We start from the raw sequence: 21,828 nt of genomic DNA, 5'->3' as shown, positions 1-21,828 counted from the left end.
ATATGTAGATTGTGTGCAGTTCCTTTACCAGTTCCAGTGTAGTGAATGAGTTTTGGTAAACTCCTAGGGATAGTGGTGCTTGTCTAGAATCACACTGTGAGTCTGTGTGCATTTGGGAACCACTGTCAGAGAAGCGTTTGGTAACATCGTGCTTTTACTGACAGAAAACTGTTTTGAAATCTGTCATGTTGTGAAGTTTTAGTAGCATTAGAAGCCAGTCTTTGCTTATATGTTGATTAAATGAGTCATGCCTTGACATTGATATGCTGTACTTAAATATGTAGATTGTGTGCAGTCCCCTTACCCCTTCCACGGTAGTGAATGAGTTTTGGTAAAGTCCAAGGATAGTGTTGATTGTCTAAAATCACACTGTGAGTCTGTTTGCATTTGGGTAAGGATTGTGAGAGAAGCATTTGGTAACATCGTGCATTTGCTGATAGAAAACAGTTTTGAAACCTGTCATGTTGTCAAGTTTTAGTAGCATTAGAAGCCAGTCTTTTCTTATGTGTTGATTAAATGAGTCAGGCATTGACACTAAAGGGTAGTTGTGAAATATGTAGATTGTGTGCAGTTCCCTTACCTCTTCCACTGTAGTGAATGAGTTTTGGTAAACTCCTAGGGATAGTGGTGCTTGTCTAGAATCACACTGTGAGTCTGTGTGCATTTGGGAACCACTGTCAGAGAAGTGTTTGGTAACATCGTGCATTTGCTGATAGAAAACTGTTTTGAAACCTGTCATGTTGTCAAGTTTTAGTAGCATTAGAAGCCAGTCTTTGTTTATGTGTTGATTAAATGAGTCAGGCATTGACACTAAAGTGTAGTCGTGAAATATGTAGATTGTGTGCAGTTCCCTTACCTCTTCCACTGTAGTGAATGAGTTTTGGTAAACTCCTAGGGATAGTGGTGCTTGTCTAGAATCACTGTGAGTCTGTGTGCATTTGGGAACCACTGTCAGAGAAACGTTTGGTAACATCGTGCATTTGCTGACAGAAAACTGTTTTGAAACCTGTCATGTTGTCAAGTTTTAGTAGCATTAGAAGCCAGACTTTGCTTATGTGTTGATTAAATGAGTCAGGCATTGACACAAAAGTGTAGTCGTGAAATATGTAGATTGTGTGCAGTTCCCTTATCACTTCCACTGTAGTGAATGAGTTTTGGTAAACCCCTAGGGATAGTGGTGCTTGTCTAGAATCACACTGTGAGTCTGTGTGCATTTGGGAACCACTGTCAGAGAAGCGTTTGGTAACATTGTGCATTTGCTGACAGAAAACTGTTTTGAAACCTGTCATGTTGTCAAGTTTTAGTAGCATTAGAAGCCAGTCTTTGCTTATGCGTTGATAAAATGAGTCATGCTTTGACACTAAAGTACAGTACCATGTAGTATTGTCTTTACTGCCCCAGAACTGAAATTTTAATATTTTTACCCAGGCACTGTCCTAGAAGTAGTCTGATGATTTAGTCAGTTTCTAAGTACTTATGTTGTGAACCATTCATTACCAAATAGACTGCTTCAAATGTCCATGCAGTATGCATGTAGTTCTCTAACCACCTACACAGTTGTTTTTCACACCTTCAATTCTCTAGACAGTTTCCATACACTTCCAGGAAACACCCTATCACTCTCTTTGTAGTCTTCTAGTGACCCATTCAGCACCATGTAGTAATTAATTCACTGTGCCAAAACCCAAACATTTATAAATTCACCAAGACACTCTCTTTCCAGTACTCTAATGATTCAGTTACTGTCTAAGTATTCATGCACTGAGCCAGGACTTAGCACATGGACTGCTTCAAACCCCTATGCACTATGCATGCAGTCTTTTAACCACCTAGAGATTTCTCTTTTATACTTTCAATTCCCTAGTCAATATCCATATAGTCCAGCAAACATCTTGTCACTCCCTTTGCAGTCTTTTAGTGACCTTTTTAGTACCAAGTACTAATTCATTCCCTGTGCGAAAAGTCTACCAGTTATAAATTCATCCAGGCAGTCTCCTTGCTGTAGTCTAATCATTCAGTCAGTACCCAAGTACTCATGCAGTGAGCCAGGCCTTAGCACATGGACTGCTTTAAATGCCTATCCAGTATGCATTCAGTTCTCTAATGAGCTACACAGTTGTCTTTCGCAGCTTCAATTCCCCAGTTAGTATTCATACACTTCTAGCAAACACCCTGTTACTCACCCAGTGTGTCTCTTTTTAGTACTGTAATCATTCAGTTAGTTAGCATGTAGTCTTTTTGTGAGGTAGGCTTTAGGGCATGAACTGCTTCAAAGTAGTATGCATTATGTATGTAGTGTTTTAATCATCGTCACACTTGTGGTTCAGGGCTATAGTTTTTTAGTCTGTTTTTATATAAAATGTGTTTGTACAGTAATGGAATTTTGTAAATTTGAAAGTTATTAATATACATTTATTTGTGACTCTTTTTTGCAGATACTGTTTTTCAACGTTAAAATCGAGAAAGTATGCCAGAAAAAAAAGAAAAAGAAAAGAACAGAGACAGGAGGATTATTTGAAGAAACATCAACCACAAGTATTGAATGAAAAAGATAATGTGGCTAAAAGGAAAAAATCTTCTGGTAAGATCACAAAGCAATTTATTAAAAATGTTTGTAGGAGCAAACAGAATGTAGAGAATGCTGCAACTTCAAATAATTTTTTGAGTAAGAAAAAAAATCAAAATAAGAGGAAAAGTAAAAAAGCAAATGTTCAGTCAAAGGAGATAAAGTATGGTAAAAGAAGACAAAATCAGTATAAGGAATTACGCAAAAAAATATTTTACAAGAGAGTAGTGCATAATTTGCTGAAAGATGTAAAGAAATATAAAAAGAGAGTTTTATTTTATAAAAAGAAGAAGCATATTGAAAGCATTGTGGAAAAGGCTTTTGAAGTAAAAAGGAAACTGTTTATTTTAGTGTTGAACAGAATTCGATCACTAGATAAATCAATATATGTAATGAAGGCCAAAAGTAGGAGGAAAAGAGTTATTAATAAAAAAAAGTTTTGTGATTTTTTTTTGGGAGAATGGAAACACAGTTCTAGTTCAGAGCCTTTTTTTAATGAAGAGAGTTATTCACTAAGTGAAAAATTATTGTATGCAGTTGACACCAGTGGTAGAGGTAATGAGGTTAGTGATGGTTGTCCAATGGAGAAAGAGAAAATGGTTGAAAGAAATGCAGAAGAAGTGATAGCTGATGAAGTTTTAGGGAGACGTGCTAAAAACCCTTTGACATATTTGTACTCACTATTTCACTTTATTCACCAAAGAACTGTGCCGCCACTTTACCAAATCACTGTCGCACCTTTATTTTCTAATGCAATATGTTCTGGATTTTTCCATGCAGCATATAAAAATATAATTCGTGCTTTTGAATTTAATTTTCGTAAGGCCTTAATCCTATACGAGTACCTTTAGAATTTCATATATTGGTTCGCCTAAGCAGCCGAATAACTGTTTAAATTTTCTGATCATAATTACATTGATTGTACCTATTCATGTTCAGTGTTGCTCTAGGTTATATCCATAGGGCTATTTCTGTTCCATTAAATTATTTACCTAAGTTCCTAGGTTTACAGAGCTGTCATTTGTATTTACTTGTTTAGAATTGTAGATAGCTCTGGAATCCGGTGGAGGAAATGGCAGACTTAAATGTAGAAAAGGAAATCACTGGAAAGCTGACTTAAGGGTAGTAACAGGAGCATCAATGATAAGGCATAGAATAATCGCAAAGAAGCAAATCTCTAAAAAGCACAGCAGATCTGTCACCAAGCAGACTGGTAAAAGACCAGGAATAACTGCTGAGGTCAGAAAGCAGCAAGGCACAGTGGTGCTGCAGAACACTGGGGCACAGGATCACTGTTGAAAAGCATCTGTATGAAGTTTGAGTGATTCTATAATGTGGATGCATACTGAGGGCAGGGCCGGACTGGGAACCAATAGCAGTCCTGGCAATTTTGTCAGACTGCCCCCCCCGCCCCCCACACCTGGGGGTATGGGGGTGGGGGAGAGGAACGTGAAGCACTGCTGCCTGCTTAGCAAAACCTGCCCCCAGCACTGCTGCTTTTGTTACTGGGGTCTGATGTTGCAGCATTGCACCAAAACTGTCCCGCACCCTTCCAACCTCCTGGGCAAATGCCCAATGCCCGCTTCTGCCAGTCTGGCCCTGACTGAGGACTTGCAGAGTGACTTGTATCCTTTGCAACGTCTCTTGGGAAAACGCTGCTGTAGGCAAATGCACACTGGTCAGCAAAATGGCGTTCTCTATGTGTGTCGTTGCCATTGTTTTGGAGATTCTTGGTCCGTATTCAGCTTAAAGGTAAGAGTGCTTATAAACATTGACAGCAGCTGTTGCAGAGGAAATCCAGAGCGGTTTGTTGCAGACATTTACAGTGCAGCATTTTGGGCTTTAGCTGCACAGTGCCTTACTGACTAAAGGTTGATCCTGATGTTAGCTCACTTTCAGTCGCTTCACTGTTCTCTACCCTTTAGGTTTGTCTCTTTAAATGATCTAATCCCACTCTGTACAGTGCTCCATTGCTTTACAGAAGCTTTCTACATTAAAGGGAGGACCAGTGCTTAATTTGTAAAGAGGCCACTGCAGCTTGCACTACTCATTACCCCTAGACGTGCCCCACACCCTACAAGTATGATATTTCAGACTCTTCTTGACCCCAAAGCTACAATAATGGCTTGGGCAGCAGCTGTTAGTCATTTTTAATGTTCATTGAAATAATTGACAGCTGTTGTTGTGTTAATCTACAATTTAGATAAACAGTGCAGACTGTCATAAGTGCCTGTGTTGACAATTAAGTACCGGTGCTGAGCACCGGAAACCACCGGCTCAAATCAGGCACTGCGCAGGGCCAAGCAATAAATGTCAGTGGGATTTTTATTGATAAGTAACAAGCCAGACTTTCTAAGTGTGGCTGAGCTTGCGCCATGAAGAGTATTTGCCCGGCTGTTCATGTAGCCACACCGGTTTCAGCAAGGTGCTGCCACAGGACAAATCTCTGGGCAGATTATACAACACAGGCTGGAAACTGGATATTGTTCAAACTGCTATCCCAGCAGTTTCTCCAGGGCATAGTCCTTAGGAGCTGCTCCAAGAATAGGAAAGCCAGACTAGCCTTTACCTGACGCAAGGAACCACCACCTTCTGCAAAATTAAACGTATTGCTACAGTGGGCACCATTTCTATTCAATGTGGTTGCCAGGTCCAGAAGGATGCACAACACACATCACAAAATTCAGGAGGATCTACAGGATCAGTAATAGGGGAAGTCATGGATTTTACTTGAGGCACAGAATGGTGTCTTCCAGGGATACAAATAACATGGCTTGTATTCCTGTACTGCAAATCAACTGACCTGAACCATCAGACTCCCAGAAGCCTCTGGAAGAGATAGTAGCCACCCTTTGCTGTGGGAGGATGCAGACCCATGTTCTCCACGGGGAAATAATCCAAATTATCATTGAACCCCTGCAGTTTGCTTGCATACATTACAATATTATCCTAAGAAAGTGTGCTGGGTCTGTTAGAAAAACAGAAAAGGACACAGTTCACAGCTATCCCTATCCCTACTCATAGCCCCATTCAGAGTGCCGTGTAATTATCACTTGAGCACAAATGGGAGTTTGCACTTTTATCAGGATTACAAGTTGTGCACAAATAACAGCCACTCAGCTATTTCTCCTTGTCCACAGTTTGCCAGGATAATGTGGTTAAATATAAATAAGGAAAAATTGTCAGACTGAGACAAAATCTGCAGTAATCAGTTATTCAAACCCCATTGCCCTGTTGTCCCTCATTTAAAATATAAAAGCTCATAAAAGGAAAGTAATACAGCGCTATTTGACAGCAGTATTTACATAGTCACAATTTTACTTCATGCAATCCCTTCTGGTGCCCACTCATTTGTTTTACAGTTCTCAATCTTAAACAATTTTCTAGGGTTGGAGAGACACATTTGAAATGTATACTTATATCACTTTTGTACTCTTGTTAGACCTGTCAACCCAGGATTGTCTTCCCCCAGACCTTTTCCCTACTTACGTCAATGTTTCTGCTGAAATTCGTTTGTATTGGCATTAGGACTCCTGAACATGGTTAAAATGTTTTACAACCGATTGGCATATGTCATTTACTTATAAGTCCCTTGTAGAGTGGTGTACGATATACCTAGGGCCTGTACAATAAATGTTACAAGTGGGCCAGCATCACATATTGTGCCATCCACTTAAGTGGCCCAGGTCTGCCATTGCAGCCTGAATGCAGTTTTAAACTGCCAATTCAACTTGAAAATATAACCCCCTTGCCAAGCCTTAAACTCCACATTTATTGCAAATGCGTCACCCTAAGGTAGGCCCTGGGCAGCCTAGAGAGCAGGGTACATTGTAGCTAAAAATTTGGACATGTACTTTTAAGTTTTACATGTCTTAGTAGTTAAAAACTCTTAACTTCGCTTTTCACTTCTGTGAGGCCTACTGGTCCAATAGGATAACTTTGAGTTGCATTATTACATTTAATAAGTTCTAACTTTTGATTGGGACCAGGTAAGCATTTCATGTTTGTATCCGTTAAATTGTAATGAAAAATCCTCTTTAACAGTAAAGTTGGATTTTAAATTACAATTTTGAAACTGGCCTTTTTAGAAAGTAGACATTAATCTGCCCTCAGACTTTTGATGTCTTAATTCACATTACTGGGTGTAACTGACAGTTCGACTTTGTGAATTCCTCCCAGACAGTCACACAATATAGAGATTAGGAGCATCTGAAAAAGCCATCTGCTGGCAGGATGGGGAAGATGAGTTGGGCACACCCCACTTGAAACTGAATAGGCTGTGCTCTGCCTTCACACAAAGGACTTGTCACCTCCACATTGACTCTGCAGCCAGCGTGGATCAAGGGCAGGGAAGTCAGGAAATTCCAAGCACTTCAAAGAGAAATCTCTAGAAACTTTTCCCAACTTCAAGGGAGGCACCAGCTATAACACGAGGATCCTCAGATCCACTCTTCAGTACACTTTCTGGACCTGCGGATGGACTCTCAGAGGACTGCATGCTGTGGTATGCTGTGTACTCCACAAGACTGCTTTGCTGCACCTGGATGGACTGCTTCGCTGCCTGGATTTTGCCTTAAACCCTTAGAGACCAGCCCTGCTGTTTGAGCACTGCATCTTCACCTGAACCCTGGACTACCAGAATGACTCCAAGGGCTAGTTTGCTGGCCTCCTTTTCAGAGCCACAGGGACATAAACAGCTCCCACCATCTTGGGAGTCCTGAGCCCTCAAGTGGTGTCCCACCAGTCCTGCACCTGTGGTTGTGGTGCTAACAGTGCCCAGATAGCCATAGTCCCAAACTGAGTACTTTGAACATTTTTGGCTAAAGACTGCTACGAGAACCGAGGGAATACCAGGACCAACCTGCTCATCGATCCCCCCAAAGTGCATTACCGCTTGGCCTGTTTTCACAGCTGCTCCCGCTACGCTCTTTTCCCCTGCAGCAGCAAATCCTGTTCAGCAATCCTTTGTCTGAGGGGTATCTGAGCTGCTGGAATTGTCTTTGTCTATAGCCTCCTGCCTCCTCCTGATGGAAATTTTCGACTTCCAAAAAAGTGACTAAATCTGAACGTAGAAATCTTCACTGCAGCTTCGTCCAGTGGCTCTCCGACAACGACACTCCCTCCACGGACATCACATAAAGCCTTGCCCCGCTGATCTTTACCTTCTCAGAACATTTATCTTGAAAATTCTTTTAAGTCTGAAAGTAAGCACTGGCTGGGCTCAATCCACTTCTTCTATCCGACCCCCCCTCATTGCAGTCAGCTATAATTTTTGACTTTGACCTAGTCTCGCACAACTATCTGTCCGCGGATGGTGCATTGATCTTGTAGGCCCTAGTTTTTGCCTTACTACATTAAAATTCCATAACTCCGGTTCTACTGATTGGATGTTTGTCGTTTTGGTGTCAAATTATTTATTGAAATGTATTTTACTTTTCTAAATTGGTGTGGGAGTTTTCATTTTATTAGTGTTTTTGTGCTGCATAGATACTTTATACATTGCCTCTAAGTTAAGCCTGACTGCTTTTTGTGCCAAGATACCCAGGGCTAAGCACAGGTTAATCTTGTGACTTTTTGAGATTCAGCCTGGCAGGACTGTGGCTGTTGCTTGACCCAGTGTCTCACAACCCTGCCTTGCCTTTACATGCTTACCTGTTGTGAGAAAAGCAAAAAGGTAATGGATGAATTTCCTTAGTTCATCTCAGATGCTGGTAATTGCTCTGGGTCACAATAAAGTCCATAATTCTTTTGCCTACTATGCCACCAAAGACATGAATCAATCATATGCAAATCAGCAATGTTCCTGTGCCAACTGAAACAGTTCAGCCTGAACTGCAAGGCCAGATACATTCTGAGCAGGACATAAGGATCCCAGACTGGCTTCAGCATATTTAGACCCCATCAGTAGGCTGAAGTTTCAGTCATAGGGCAGAGTGAGCATGGAACATATGATGGGGCATCATCACCACACTAAGGATGTAACACAGAGGAAATAAAATAATGTCATATTGCTTGGATTAACATCAGCCAGTAGTAATTACTCTGGGTCACAATCCTACCATTGTTTATTCTCGCTTACCACATGTACCTGCTGTGGAGTAACCAAATAACTGGAGCTCTGTGTGTCCTGACAGCATTGTGACTAAAGGGCAAGTGAAAACCCAGATACTTGCTGTTGATACGTTTGTAAGTTCAGAGTTTGTGTACCCTCATCCTTATGCCAGGTTGTGTATGGGAGAAGTAGAGATTACTACCTGAAGAAATCTTACATGCTGTCCTTGCTTTCTAATGGTAACCTAAGTACATGGAGGTTTACAGTGGCTTGGTATTTGTGAGGACTCAAGTAAAACAGACAAACATGAGACTCCAATAGAGTCTCCTGCATGCTTAAGAGCTTTTGTACCCTTACCCGTGTGCTTGGTTGCGTCCAGCAGGAGTGAGGGAACCCATCCTGACGCTTAGGTGCTGTCTAGGCTTCTCATACCCCGTGAAAGTCACCACAGCAGAGAAACAGTGCTAAGACCAGGTGATAGGACTCTATCTGAAAGGTTAGAGTTTCCCAGTCTGTGAACTGAAGTGCCAGCATGCAGATTTGTAAGTCTGCAACATAAACACAGATGACTGGCTACAATGTGTCTATAATGTTATTGTGTCAAAGCCCACAAGACTATTTTCTACACTTTTACTTTAACAATTTTCCTTGAATTATTTCGGCTTAATTGATATCCCACAATAGTATTTGAACTTGGTTTTGGAACTTACATACTTGATTCCTTTAAATTAATAGCTGATTTAGTTGCTGTTTCATGCTTCTTCCTAGCACTTCCTCCTGAAGGTAGTTTCGAACTCGGTCCACACCACTAAAGAGTGAACTAAGGAGAGTTTTGAAAATCCTTTGCCCTGCCACTGCAAGTTCTACCTGACCAAGTTGTTCTGGATGTCTACCTGTGGCATATATCCACTTATTTAACTACTTTCTCGCTTTCAGTCTGACAGGAGGATTTCCAGCAGGTCTAAAATGGTGTAATACTTCTAATCTTGCATGCTTCTCTGTCAATGTGCAGAGGCCCAACAGTTCTACCAAGGGGATGTCAATCTTTACTATTTCTCTGGTCACCTGTCAGTAGGAAGTTTCAATTTCTGGAGAGCTGTCGGAAGTAGAGGCTTCCTGAAAATAATCAAACATTTTTTTTGTGATGAGACAAGAAAAGAAAACCACAAATGGTTAACATGATTAATGTAATTGTTATTTGCCATTAGGAGGCCACTATTCGTCGACTGGTTTCAGTTCTAGTGTTGGGGGCTGCCATTTAACTGTGACATGCTCCAGAGATCATTTCTTTGTCCAGTTAGAAAATGGCGTAATTAAAAAAGTATTATTCAATACATATGTTACTTCATAGCGGGTTTCACAAGGCCACAATTGTATAGACAAAAAGAGCTAAAGAAGAGTTTCATGGATCTAAAACTAAAATCCACCAGTCAAGCAATGAATGTACTATCTTTTCAGTATAACATACTATGTTGCAAATAATATGAACAATACCATATATATGATGTATTTAAATAGTGAGATGATAAGCACTTTTAACGTTCAAAATAGGAAGATATGGTTATTCAGATAAGTACTAATTCGTACCCTCACAGTGTTTACATGACTAATACTCCAGCCAATAGCATGACCTCTTTAAGAGGCGGAGCATCGAAGCAACAAATAGAATTAACAAGGAGTACGAGCAATGTGAACCATCATCTGCCAACCCTGACAATCCTTTCAATAGATGAGGAAATAAGAAAGGCGAAATAGAATAGGTGGAAACAGCAGAGGTCTCAAAACGACAGATTTAATGGGCTTTGTTGGACCAAATCATGAAATGTGTTCCTACTAACTGTGTAGTTATCTGTTCTCTTGCAAATACATATTATGTAGATGTCAAAAAGATTTGTCATATGGAATAATTTATTGCTAACATCTTCTAAATGACATATTGCATTCCTAAGACATGATTTCCCTAATTCTGGTTCAGGAGTATATTTAGACTAAACATCTCTTAACATATGCTATCACTATTCTGTAAAATGGCTGATGGATAGTTCAAGATCCTCACATATAGATACATATTTATAATTTCTGCCGAGGTGTCAGCAGGTTTATACTTCTTTGCCTGCAATTTTGAACTTGGATATTTGTCTTTCTAGAAAGTGAGCAGAACAATGTGACTGAGGAGGCTGAAGAGAAGCACTACACCCCTACTTTTATTGAACAGTTTGAAACAAAGAGGCGCCAAGTGTTTGCTGCATGGCAGGAACTTCAAGAGGTGAAGCGATTTATCAAAGAGCACTTGATTCATGGCACAGATGCACACGCCGTGGAAAGATACATTCAAGATGCCAAGGCATGAATTCCTTCATTACTAATCTTATTGTTTATTATTTGTTAGGTTGGAGTCAGCCAAGAACTTTTGATTTTACAAAAATGATATGTGTTATATACTTACTTAAAGGGTCTTCCATCCAGCTCTCTTCATCCTTTGGTCTGCCATTGTGTCATTCACATTTTGCTTACACCCTATGCAGCATACAGCAAGGGACTGAGGGTTAGCCTACTTCAGTGCCAGTGTTTTTGTTTGTGTTTAAATATTACTTTAGTATTGGCTTTGTGTTTAGGGCCTGATGTGATAGCTGGAGGCTTTCTATCAGCTCTCCAAAGCATAGGACTCATTCCAGCTTTACAATTTCCTGCTTACTGTAATGGTGTTGTAAATTCCTTTTGGATGTGCCTGTTGTATCTGATTTCTGCTACTTGAGAGTATTCCAGATTGTGTCCATTTGAATCTATTCTTAATAAAGAAATTCTCTTTTTTAGAATGCACGCAATGATTGCATTTATAACTGCACTCCTGTATACATTTTAATTGAGGACTACACCTATACTTGTAAACCAATATGATCTGTATTTCATTGCCCTTGTTTGTCGTACTTATATAGATATTTAACTACATTTAGTTAATTGAATCTATGCTGGGCCATCTGTCAGTCTATCTATCTATCTATCTATCTATCTATCTATCTATCTATCTATCTATCTATCTATCTATCTATCTATCTATCTATCTATCTATCTATCTATCTATCTATCTATCTATCTATCTATCTATCTATCTATCTATCTATCTATCTATCTATCTATCTATCTATCTATCTATCTATCTATCTATCTATCTATCTATCTATCTATCTATCTATCTATCTATCTATCTATCTATCTATCTATCTATCTATCTATCTATCTATCTATCTACTTGTCTGTCTATCTATCTTTGTAACATTTATCTATCTATCTTTGCAACTTTTATCTATCTATCTATCTAGCTATCTAGCTAGCAAGCTATCTACACACCCATATTAAAGTCGTTCCCTTCAGTGCCAAGGACGTCTATGGGAAATGTGTACCTTTTTTTTTTACCAAAAACGTTTTTTTTAAAAAAAATTAGTCAATGTTTTAGATTGATGAGGGACCAGCAGCTCCCCTCAAAATTATATTTGACATGAAAGAACAAAACAAGAATTGCCAAAGTCAAAAAGCTGGTGGTCAGTGCCAGACCTCTTGGCATTGCCAGTGCTTGTTTGTTAAGGTAGACTGGGACCCCATCTTGTTTGTTCAACACCAGTTTCTTCAGAGTGACAATGGTATGTTCAATGCAGCCTTCCTACAAGACAGTAGCACCAGAAGAATCATGAAGGATATTCAGTTTATCCTGTGTCAATAGTTCTCTGTAATTCTGTTATGGTCTTTCCTTGTGCTGAAAATAATGTGGTTCAGTTGAATTATAGTGACTGTGTAGTTATGAGTGAATTTGATAGTTCATAGGGGCATCATTTTTTGATTGCATATAGCTTTCGATCCATTTGCATAAAATGTATCCGAAATATGTATAGCCTTCTAAGAAACTCTTTGCCAAATGTCAGGCAGATTGATCATGGGGTACACAAGTTAAGAGGGATGTCTCAAAACTTGTGATCTTAGTTCTTTATCCTCTGCAATCCTCTTGGCCAAGAGGAGCATAACTCGAATAGCCTAAAAGTAGTTAAATATTTTTGCCAATACGAAGTTTGAATACTGGTTTTGCTTGTTATCAAGATTATTCCAGTAAAATAACCTGGGAATTTATGGTTGGGGGGGTGTCACATCCCAGCATCAGAACGCTCCCTACCAAACCTCAGTAAGATTATAAAAAACTTATTTATTAAGAAAAAAAACTAAAAAAGACTAAGCATGGTTTGAGAACTAACACTTTTCAGCTTGTAAACCTTAGAAAGAAAATGCACTTGTCTGTGTCCATTTAGGGTGAAGAAATTAGAAAGGTGTGTTGCAACTCAGCATAAAAGGTTTACAGGAAGGACAAAAAACCTTTGGACTCCAAGCTCCGCCAGATGCCAAAATCACACAATGTCCGGAACTGCAAACCATCCCTTACGAATGAGTCCCGCCATGAAATTGTACTTGTATTTATAGCGCTTACTACCCTTGAGGAGGCATCAAAGCGCTTTTTGGCGAGTAGCACGCTACTCCGGAGCCCAAAAATGATTAGTGGTGGATTAGGATAGGGAAATAGGAGTTAATTTGAGTGGTGGACATGCAAGTGCGTTAATTGACTAGGGTAATGGAAGGATGGAAGAGGAAAGAGGGAAGGTTTAGAAAGTGTTATTTGGGAGATCATAATAGTAAAATGAGTTTTGGGATAAGTAAAAGGAGGTATACACGAGGGAAGAATTTAGAAACGGTTGTTTGGGAGATCATAGTAGTAGAATGAATGAGGTTTGGGATGAGTCAGAGTGGCGGTAGAGGACATGTTCAGATAGTTGTAGGGTGAGACAGAGAGTAGTGCATTGAAGAGAGTCAAAGCTTTTTTTTCTTCTACTACAGTAGGAGTAAAGTAATAAATATTCAGATACATAAGTACATAGAGAGGGTATACATGTACAAGGAAGATAATATATTGATATTTAAAGTTGTATTTTATAAAGTCAGACTTTCCAGTGTGCTATACATTAAGCTAATGTATTTGCGCATTGTTTTAGAACTTTCTTAATTGTATATTTTCCGCGATATTCCAATCCTGTGCTGGTTTATGCACTGTGCCAGTGCTTACATTTCAAAACCACAGCTTTTTGTAGGAAAAACAAAATCGACCAGGGATGAGCAATGCTGGACCACAGGGGCAGGAGCCATGCCGGATTATCAAATTAACCATGGTTCCGACCAATAATTCCCATTTAGATTAATAGAATGCATGTGATCTCATATACAAAAACGAGTGCCACCACAAATTCTGGCCTCCTAGCATACACACAGGTGCGTCTGCAGATACCTCTAAGATCAAAGGAGAACCTAGCATGTCCAATCCCTTTGAAATTATTCAACTCGCAGACATTTGCCCATTCCTCCAAGTCTTACTTGGCAAACCAAAAGAACCAGCTATCAGGCACAGCACATAACAAAGTACCCTGCACTAGAAAGAGCCAGGTACAAAATTCAAAAGAACTGAAATAATCTTTGTTACACAAATAAGCCATCAAAGGACAAACTGTTAAATACAATTAACATGCCAACCAATGGTAAGCAGTGGGCAGGCTCCACGCCCTTTAATGTAAACAATACTCTATGTAGAGCCCGTGCATGTGCAATAGTAGGTCCATACCTAAAAAGCACCTGGTCCTAAATCCTGGGGGTCTGAAACTCATCATGGGGTTCCATCACCTTTTTACTTTATCTCCGTACCTTGCTTCCTTCTTGTAAGACAAGTCCTGCCGTCCACCAGTCCATCAGCATCCTGAAGCTCTCAACATCAGTCAGTTGGTCTTTTTACACTAACCTGGACTGCACTGCCACTCGACCTCATGGCCTACACGTTTAGGCTGGCCTTTATAAAATGCCTACTGCAAACAGAAGACATGCTCTTCCTCCAACCACACAAGATTCAAGACCAGGTGCTCCGATATGGTCACATTTGTACTTTTCTCCACTACTGTGCTGTATTGTTGCTTCATCTCTTTCCATTCCTTCACTTCCTCTGACACTTATGTCACCTTTTTATTCTCTGAACCAATGGGTTCTAGCAAAAATGCCTAAGATTCCAATGGATCCACATGATGATGCAGGCACTTATCATACGGCATTGTTTGCAGAGAAGCCACCTGATCTTGTGTTAGTCTGGGAGGCTTATCTCTCCCGCAGCCACTGGATATTGAGAAAAATAGCCCTTGTATTACACAACAACCCTTTACATGGTGCAGTAGACATAAGCATCAACCCTGAAATTCTAAATCGAACTGCAGAGGCAGGGAATTTATCAGTCGAAGCGCAGCAACACACCGCACCCCTTCACTTCAATTTACAAGCTTAGAAAAGACTAAAGGAGCGCCAGCTATATGGTAATCAATACCAAGCAGGTGACTTCCTTTACAGTGTTTGGACATAAAGGTGCACATGGCTTGCATAAAGTCAGCCTACACTTTGCAGAAAGAACCAAGCACAAGTTGCTCGAGCCGTCTTCCCTTCAGCGTTTCCTGTATACCTGGAGAATATCACTTTAAAGGAGTTTGCTGTGCCGACACTTGACTGTCAACCATTCTTTCATTCAATATTTTTTTAACACTTTTATAATAAGTGCATTATTTCTCAATATGGTATGAAAACAAGCACAGGGCCTGATCATGTTTCAGAGGATCAGAAATCGCAATAGCCTACGTCTGTTCAGATGGATAGGGCTGTCACGGTAACCTATTCTCAGCAATCAAACTGCCTTCAGGTTGTCCTCTTTTGGACTGGCCTAGGACTATGGCAGCAAGTCTGGAATTACTTCTGTGGTTCACTTGTCCACAATCTACAAATTCATTATTTTCATTAACCAAGCTGCGACAAACCTTGTGATGTAATTTTGGATTAACAGTTCTGAAGAATATAGACTGCGCTGGTGGCATGCAGCGTTGCATAGACTTGAGGACCAATCCATGGGTGCATATACTGTTTAGAGTGTTTTTGTGAGGCAGTTCAAATGTGCCTAGAAACCTTCACTAGCGCCACTTCAATGAACGAAATGGAGCTCTTGGTGGCATACCTCACCTTGCCTGCTTCCGTTGTTGGAGGTGTGACCGAGCGAGCGCCTGCTCGGGTCCCCATCTCTGATATCCACCTGGGTTTTCCAAATCTCCCCATTGTCACTGCTGGGTGACTTCATGGAGGAAGTGAGAGATGTAGTGGAATTCCCCAATGTGGAGCTGGACGGAGATGTGGGAGAGATCTCAAACATAGAGTTGGTGGGTAAAGAGGAAGAGTCATCCAATGGTGACTAGGTTTGGTTTTAGAGGCTTTCACCTTCCTTATCGCCAACCTGTTAAGCTGTCTAGTGTATGAATATAGTCCCCTCTTTTGCTAAATGGCCAGGAAAGAAGACCTCATGGGTCTTTGGTAGTTTGCCCGCAAGGTTAAGAATTTGGGCGGAATGGATGAATATGGCCCTCTGACATCATTCCCCCTATGCCCCCCCAAACCCCCAAACACATTATTTTTCCAGTGGAGCATCTGGCAGGGCTTCCACCCTGTTTCAAATAGTCGGAGCAGAAAGGAACAGCTGACAGATGTCCACGTCTCCGATCAATGCGGGAGGGCAAAATGCATTTTGAGCGCATGTCCTGCACTGCAGGAGAAAACAGTATGGTCTACGGGACTTGACCTTATAACAGAGGAAAAAAATAATAAGAAGTAAGGGTGGGGACTTTTGCTTTCTATCAAGGAAAAACCACATGCTCTGGTGGGTCTATCATTCCTTCAGAGACAGGTATGCAGAAAGAGCAAAAAAAGCTACCATGCAGTGGAAACTATTTGATCTAGGATCCCTGCCCTCCCTACAGAGCAAACAAGAATTAAATAAGCAAGAATTCAGATGCATCTGTCAAAGTCAAATAGTTTATTGTATATGATTACTTAAAATCGTTACAATGTACATTTTTAAATAAAAAATTAAACTTAATCTTCCATGGAATACTACTTTTCAGTGTCATGGTTACCAAGATTTTAAAATCTGAATAACATTAAAATACACATAACATGTTATCTAACAGTTTAAAACGATCTGTGTGGGTTCTATTAAAAGCTTTCAGAATTGCGCAAGTGTCTGAAAAAGTCCAGGATTACTTTCAGCTAGCTTTCCTAGATTCTGTTCGAGATAAAGTGTCCATTTTAAATTCCAAACTTAACCATTTTTCTATTTTGTTCCCATCATCCTGTCGAGTATATATATATATATTTTTTAAATGTATTTATTTATTTTTTTGCTTGCTGTTTGGGATAGTAGGCCGTGTATGTGACTCCCCTGCCGTCCTTGATCATGCTTTATTCATGGCCTCTAAATCGGCTTGCCTTAAAAGTTTCCTTACTTTTGCTAGGTATTTGACACCCCGGCAAGCCAGAATAATTGAGGATCCTTCCAGCCAACGTATCACTGCTTGCCTGCAAGTGTGAATATTCAATTCATTGAAAATTGGTTTTAAAAGCCCCCTCCTTATATCCTTAACAGCTGGGCAAGCACACAGCAGGTGTGTTAGCGTTTTGTTACAGAAGCCGCATAGTCGACAGTGTGCAGCTTGATGATTGCTTTGCCAGGACGGTTGTAGATCTTTCGAATCATGCATGCCCAAGCGGTATTTTATGAAACTCTTTTTTTTCTCGGTACTGAAATGTATTAAAAAGTATGCCTGAGGCTTTGTTGATATGTAAGAGTTAATCACGGTCCACCCATGTCTGTGTTCAAGGTTGTTATTTTGTCTTCCAGGAAAGACTTCTTCTTTGATGTTTTATTCACGAATTTACCAAAAGCTACCCGCTCTAACTGGTTGTCCCATGTTGTTTGTATATCAAGTTCCGCTAATGATTTTCTCAGGTATGCTCCCCATGAATGCGGAATGTCTTGGTCCATCTGGATTTTGATTTCTTTCCAGCAAGTGTTGTTCAATGACCCCGGCTCAGATGCGTGGAAATTGTGGCAAAGTTTCACGAAGCCGCTCATGCTCCGGAATTTCTGATTCTGAAGACCAAACTCCAGCCGGACCTGAGCTGGAGCGGCGGACTTTGGTAAATTAAAAACAGCTTTGTAGACCTTTGTCTGAAGATCGTTTAGCAGTTCCGCCTCTTTGCTACACCAAACTACTAGGGCGTATGACAATGTCGGTACAATTTGTGCTGCCATCAGTTTTAGAAGATGTGCAGCCCATTTTTTTATTCAGGAGTCTGTACACAAAGATGAACAATTGTGCTTTTGCCTTTAAGTCCATTTTATGTTCTTTGCGTGTTGAGCCTTGCCCTAGCTTTAAACTGAGGTATTTGTAGGCCACTTGTTCTTCTATTGGAGTCCCTTTTATGTACCATTTAAACTTGTTTTTTTTTGGGTCAGCAAGACGTACAACCTTGGTTTTATCTTTATTTATTTCCAAGCTGTCTCTGTCCAGATAGATGACTAAATTGTTAATCGCTCTTTGTAGCCCGATAGGACTTTGGCTCAGTACCACAAGATCGTCTGCGTACTGTAGGAAGGGTATTGGCTCCTTGACTTGATTCGGCGGATGGCAGTTGGCTGATTGCATGTGTTTACTGATATCTGCCATAAATAAATTAAATAGGCTCGGGCAAGGACACAGCCTTGTTTTAGCCCTTGCTCTGTGCAGATACTGCTGGTGGTGTTAAGTCCATCGCCTAGTTTCACTCTAGCCCAAGTTTCGCTGTGCAAGGCTATTATTGCATCCAGTAATTTGCTCGGCAGCCCCCATGCCCTTAATTTTTCCCAGAGGTGATTTCTGCTTACTTTGTCGAATGCGGCTTTCAAAGCGACAAAACATGCAAATAACCGAGTTTTCTTTTTTCTTGCCTTTTCGGTTAGGAGTGCCAGCGTGGCCAGGTTTGTCAAGGTACCCATCCCTTGTCTAAAACCAGTTTGAAACTTTGGAATTATGCTACCAATCTTAAAGGTGAACTAATAGGCATGATCCGTATAGTTGGCCTCAACATCAATCAGTGATATCAGTCTGTAGTTTTCTGGTTTATTATGGTCTCCCTGTTTGAATATTGGGTGGATGATATTCCCTTTCCAGGATTTGGGGACGTTGTTCTCACTGTAGATCAGATTAAATAATGGCGCGAGGTAATCAGCCCAAAAGTCTGGCGCGTGAATGAATAGTGCGTTGGGCAATCTGTTCGGGCATGCCGCCCCCTCCGTTTTCAACCTTTTTATTATTCCTCTCAATTGTTTATAGTTGATCAGAAAATATTGGTCGTTGTTACTTTCTGCTTGACCGGTATATTCTACTACTTCCGGTTTTAGGTCCTTTAGGGGTTTTGGCATTGCGTGCTTATCATTCCACGCACTGCTGTACTTATTATGTACGTGCTCCATCCAGGTTTTTTCACCAATTTCCGCTTCTTGTTGTAATTTTCTACCCTTGGTCATGTTATTTATAATGCTCCAGAATTCCCTGCTGTTTGGCAAAGTGCTTGCCCACAGTAGCTGTGTCCATATTTTTTCTTTATGTTCTGTCTTGGCTTCCCTCAGCATTTTCTTATAATTCTTCTGTACTCCTTTAATTTATTCTTGTCTCTTTTCTTACCCATTTTGGCCGCCATGGCTTGAATTCGTGCTTCATTTGCCATCTCTCTCTTTTCATCTCTTAGGGAGAAGTTAAACCATGGATCCTGTCTGATGTCTATTCTTTTTGTGTTTCTGTTAGTGGCCAGAAAACTTCGGGTAAGGAAGAGGCATAGATCTTCCCAAGTTGTTATTAGATTTTCTTCTATATGCGGCCCTATTTGAGTCATATGTTCTTTGAGGGTATCCATTATATTAGCCATATTTGTACCTTGCCATTTTAGTTTCCTCAAGTTAAACTTTTCTACATGTTGTCCCAGCGTTTTTATTTTTTGCGGCCCGGCTTGCTTAATATTGAGCTTTGTAATTTGCGGGTGATGGTCACTTTCTATACGTGTGAGGATTTGAAATGAGTCTATTCTTGGGACTAGGTTAGTGCTGATGATGGTGAAATCTATTGTAGATCGACTTTTTCTGTTGGAGTACGTTATGGCTGAAGGTCTATCCCCTGCGGTGGTATTTATGCTACTTTTGCAATGCAATAATCAGATTTATTAGTATTGTTGTAAATTTTTCCTTCTGATTTATTTTTTCGGGGTGAACGTATACGTTGACTAAAATTAGTTGCCAGTCCATTTTATTTGAGTTTTGCTTTCCGGTAACTTTTGTAACTTGGAGCCAGTTTGCCCCGGCATCTAGCTCTTCTGTTTGCCAACCATGTTTTTTGTGATATGTATGTTGATAAGCCTCCCCTTGGGTGACCAAATCTTGCGAATTTTACTGCTAGGATGTGATGTTCACTGTAACCAGATATTGCAGTAGGTTTCATTATCAACGTTTCTTGAAGGAGTATTATATCTTGTTGTTCAAGGAAGGACAGAGTTTCGTGGCCATGACCCATGTTTTTAAATCCGTGGACGTTCCATGAACAGATCTTTATCGTGTTCTGGCTTCCGTCCTTCAACTCACGGCCTTGCTCTTTACCTGAACAATCTGCCTGCACCTTTCGTCAATCGTTGGGGAGTTTAACTGTTCATTAGGTACGCGTATTGCTTAGTGCTTTTGGCACCCATGACCAGTCTGTGCCGTCAGCTGTAAGGTAATTTAACTGCCTCCCGGTTTCGTTGCCCTCTTTTGAATTTGTTGGCCCCGGTGGCGTGGTGGATCGTGCTCCGTGTAAGCATGTTTTTTGCTTTTTCGCAGATGCGTCTTCCAATTTTTGAATCCTCTGGTTTATTAAGAGGGGGTAAGGATACCTTGGGTGTTTGTGCGGCCTCAGTATTCTTCCCCAATGTTCGAAAGTTGTTCTAGTAGCATATATCTTGTCCACTAGATCCTTTGAGGACCAAGGTAGTCAAGGTCTCTTCAATGTCTGCGTTTTCTGGGGAATTCTTAAATTCCACGGCTAAAAGGTCTTGTGAAGGTATTCCATTTAGTTCAGGAATTTCTTTGAACAACCTTAAAATATTCCCTCTGTTTAGTGTGTCTTGCCTTCCTTTTGTACAATATTCTGGTACAAATGTCAACTTAGAAGTGTTCTCCCTCTGGTTATTTTCTGACCAGCTGACACTTCCCGAACTCTCCTCTATTCCTGCCTGTATATTTTTGGTATTCGCAATTTCATTATCGATCTGTCTTTCTTGACTTATTTGTTCTTTGCTGAACTGTTCATGCAAAGTTTCGGGCTTTTTTACTTCTTTTAACCCGTGCTCCAGTTTTCCAGCTTCTGTATGTATTGCTAGCCCTTTTGGCTCGCTGTGCTTGTCGATAGAAGGCAACTCACATGGTCTTCCTTTTCTATATATTGTGATTTTGATTGAATTTTGGCTACTATGTTCTTTATTATCTGTTATCTCGTTCGCCTTGTTGCTTGGTGTTATTTCCCTTCTTTCCGATTGTTCTTGTTTTTTTGCACCCTTTTCCCTCCAAGCTGTTTGCCATCCATTCTCTGCTCTGGTACCTCTCTTATCATCGGTTGTAATCCTAGACTGAGCTTGAGGTGTATTTTCGGCCCCTTCTCTCTTTTCAGTGTTTAGGATTTGTTTTGGTTGTCTTGTTTTGTCCTCCTTTTCCCTACTGTCAGCTTTTGTTCCATTTTCTGAACCTCCTTCCTCATTAGGTCTAGTTTTTGTTAGGTCCTGCCATGTTTTTTCCGCCCCTTCTCCCTTCTCAGTGGATTGGGTCTGGTCTAATTGCCTTTTTAAACTTCCGGGGGTTGGTACGGGTACTGCAGTCGACCGATAGTTAGATGTTATGTGCAGCGTCTGCTTTGAATTCTCTTTGGAAGTCTCGGCCAGAATTCTTGGTGCATTTTGCTTTGTGTTAAGTCTGTTACAATCCGTTGTATCAATGCTTTATTTTCTTTCCTTTGTGTTTTTTGATTTGTGAAAATGGGGAAGTTTTTCTCTAATTTTGTAGTTGATAGAATATTGTGTTTTGCCCTACCCTTTCTAGCACGTTTTTGTTGTCTTTTTGTGAGTTTTGGGATTTTTGAGGTATCAGTAGAGCTCTGTGTAACTTCGATTTGCTGGTCCCTTATTTCAGATTCCTCTGTTTCCACTTGTTCTGTTTCTCCTTTGTCAGTAAGTTGTATCCCCTTGGATGTGTACTTTCCTTTGAACTCGT

The 21,828-nt window shown here is 40.5% G+C and overlaps 1 protein-coding gene across 2 annotated transcripts in view; it reads left to right on the top strand.

Annotated features, from left to right (window-relative positions):
- The window catches only part of C6H6orf118 (chromosome 6 C6orf118 homolog), a 275,564-nt gene that overhangs the window by 137,355 nt on the left and 116,381 nt on the right, over positions 1 to 21,828 (top strand). For both annotated transcript variants that reach the window (XM_085612240.1, XM_085612241.1), the window contains exon 7: positions 10,766 to 10,962. In XM_085612240.1, the coding sequence (XP_085468366.1) occupies positions 10,766 to 10,962 (197 nt within the window). The remainder of the gene's footprint in view (positions 1 to 10,765; positions 10,963 to 21,828) is intronic.

Source organism: Triturus cristatus, chromosome 6 (genome assembly GCF_964204655.1).
Source record: "Triturus cristatus chromosome 6, aTriCri1.1, whole genome shotgun sequence".
Taxonomy (NCBI): Eukaryota; Metazoa; Chordata; class Amphibia; order Caudata; family Salamandridae; genus Triturus; species Triturus cristatus.
This window is presented reverse-complemented; position numbering and strand designations above follow the sequence as displayed.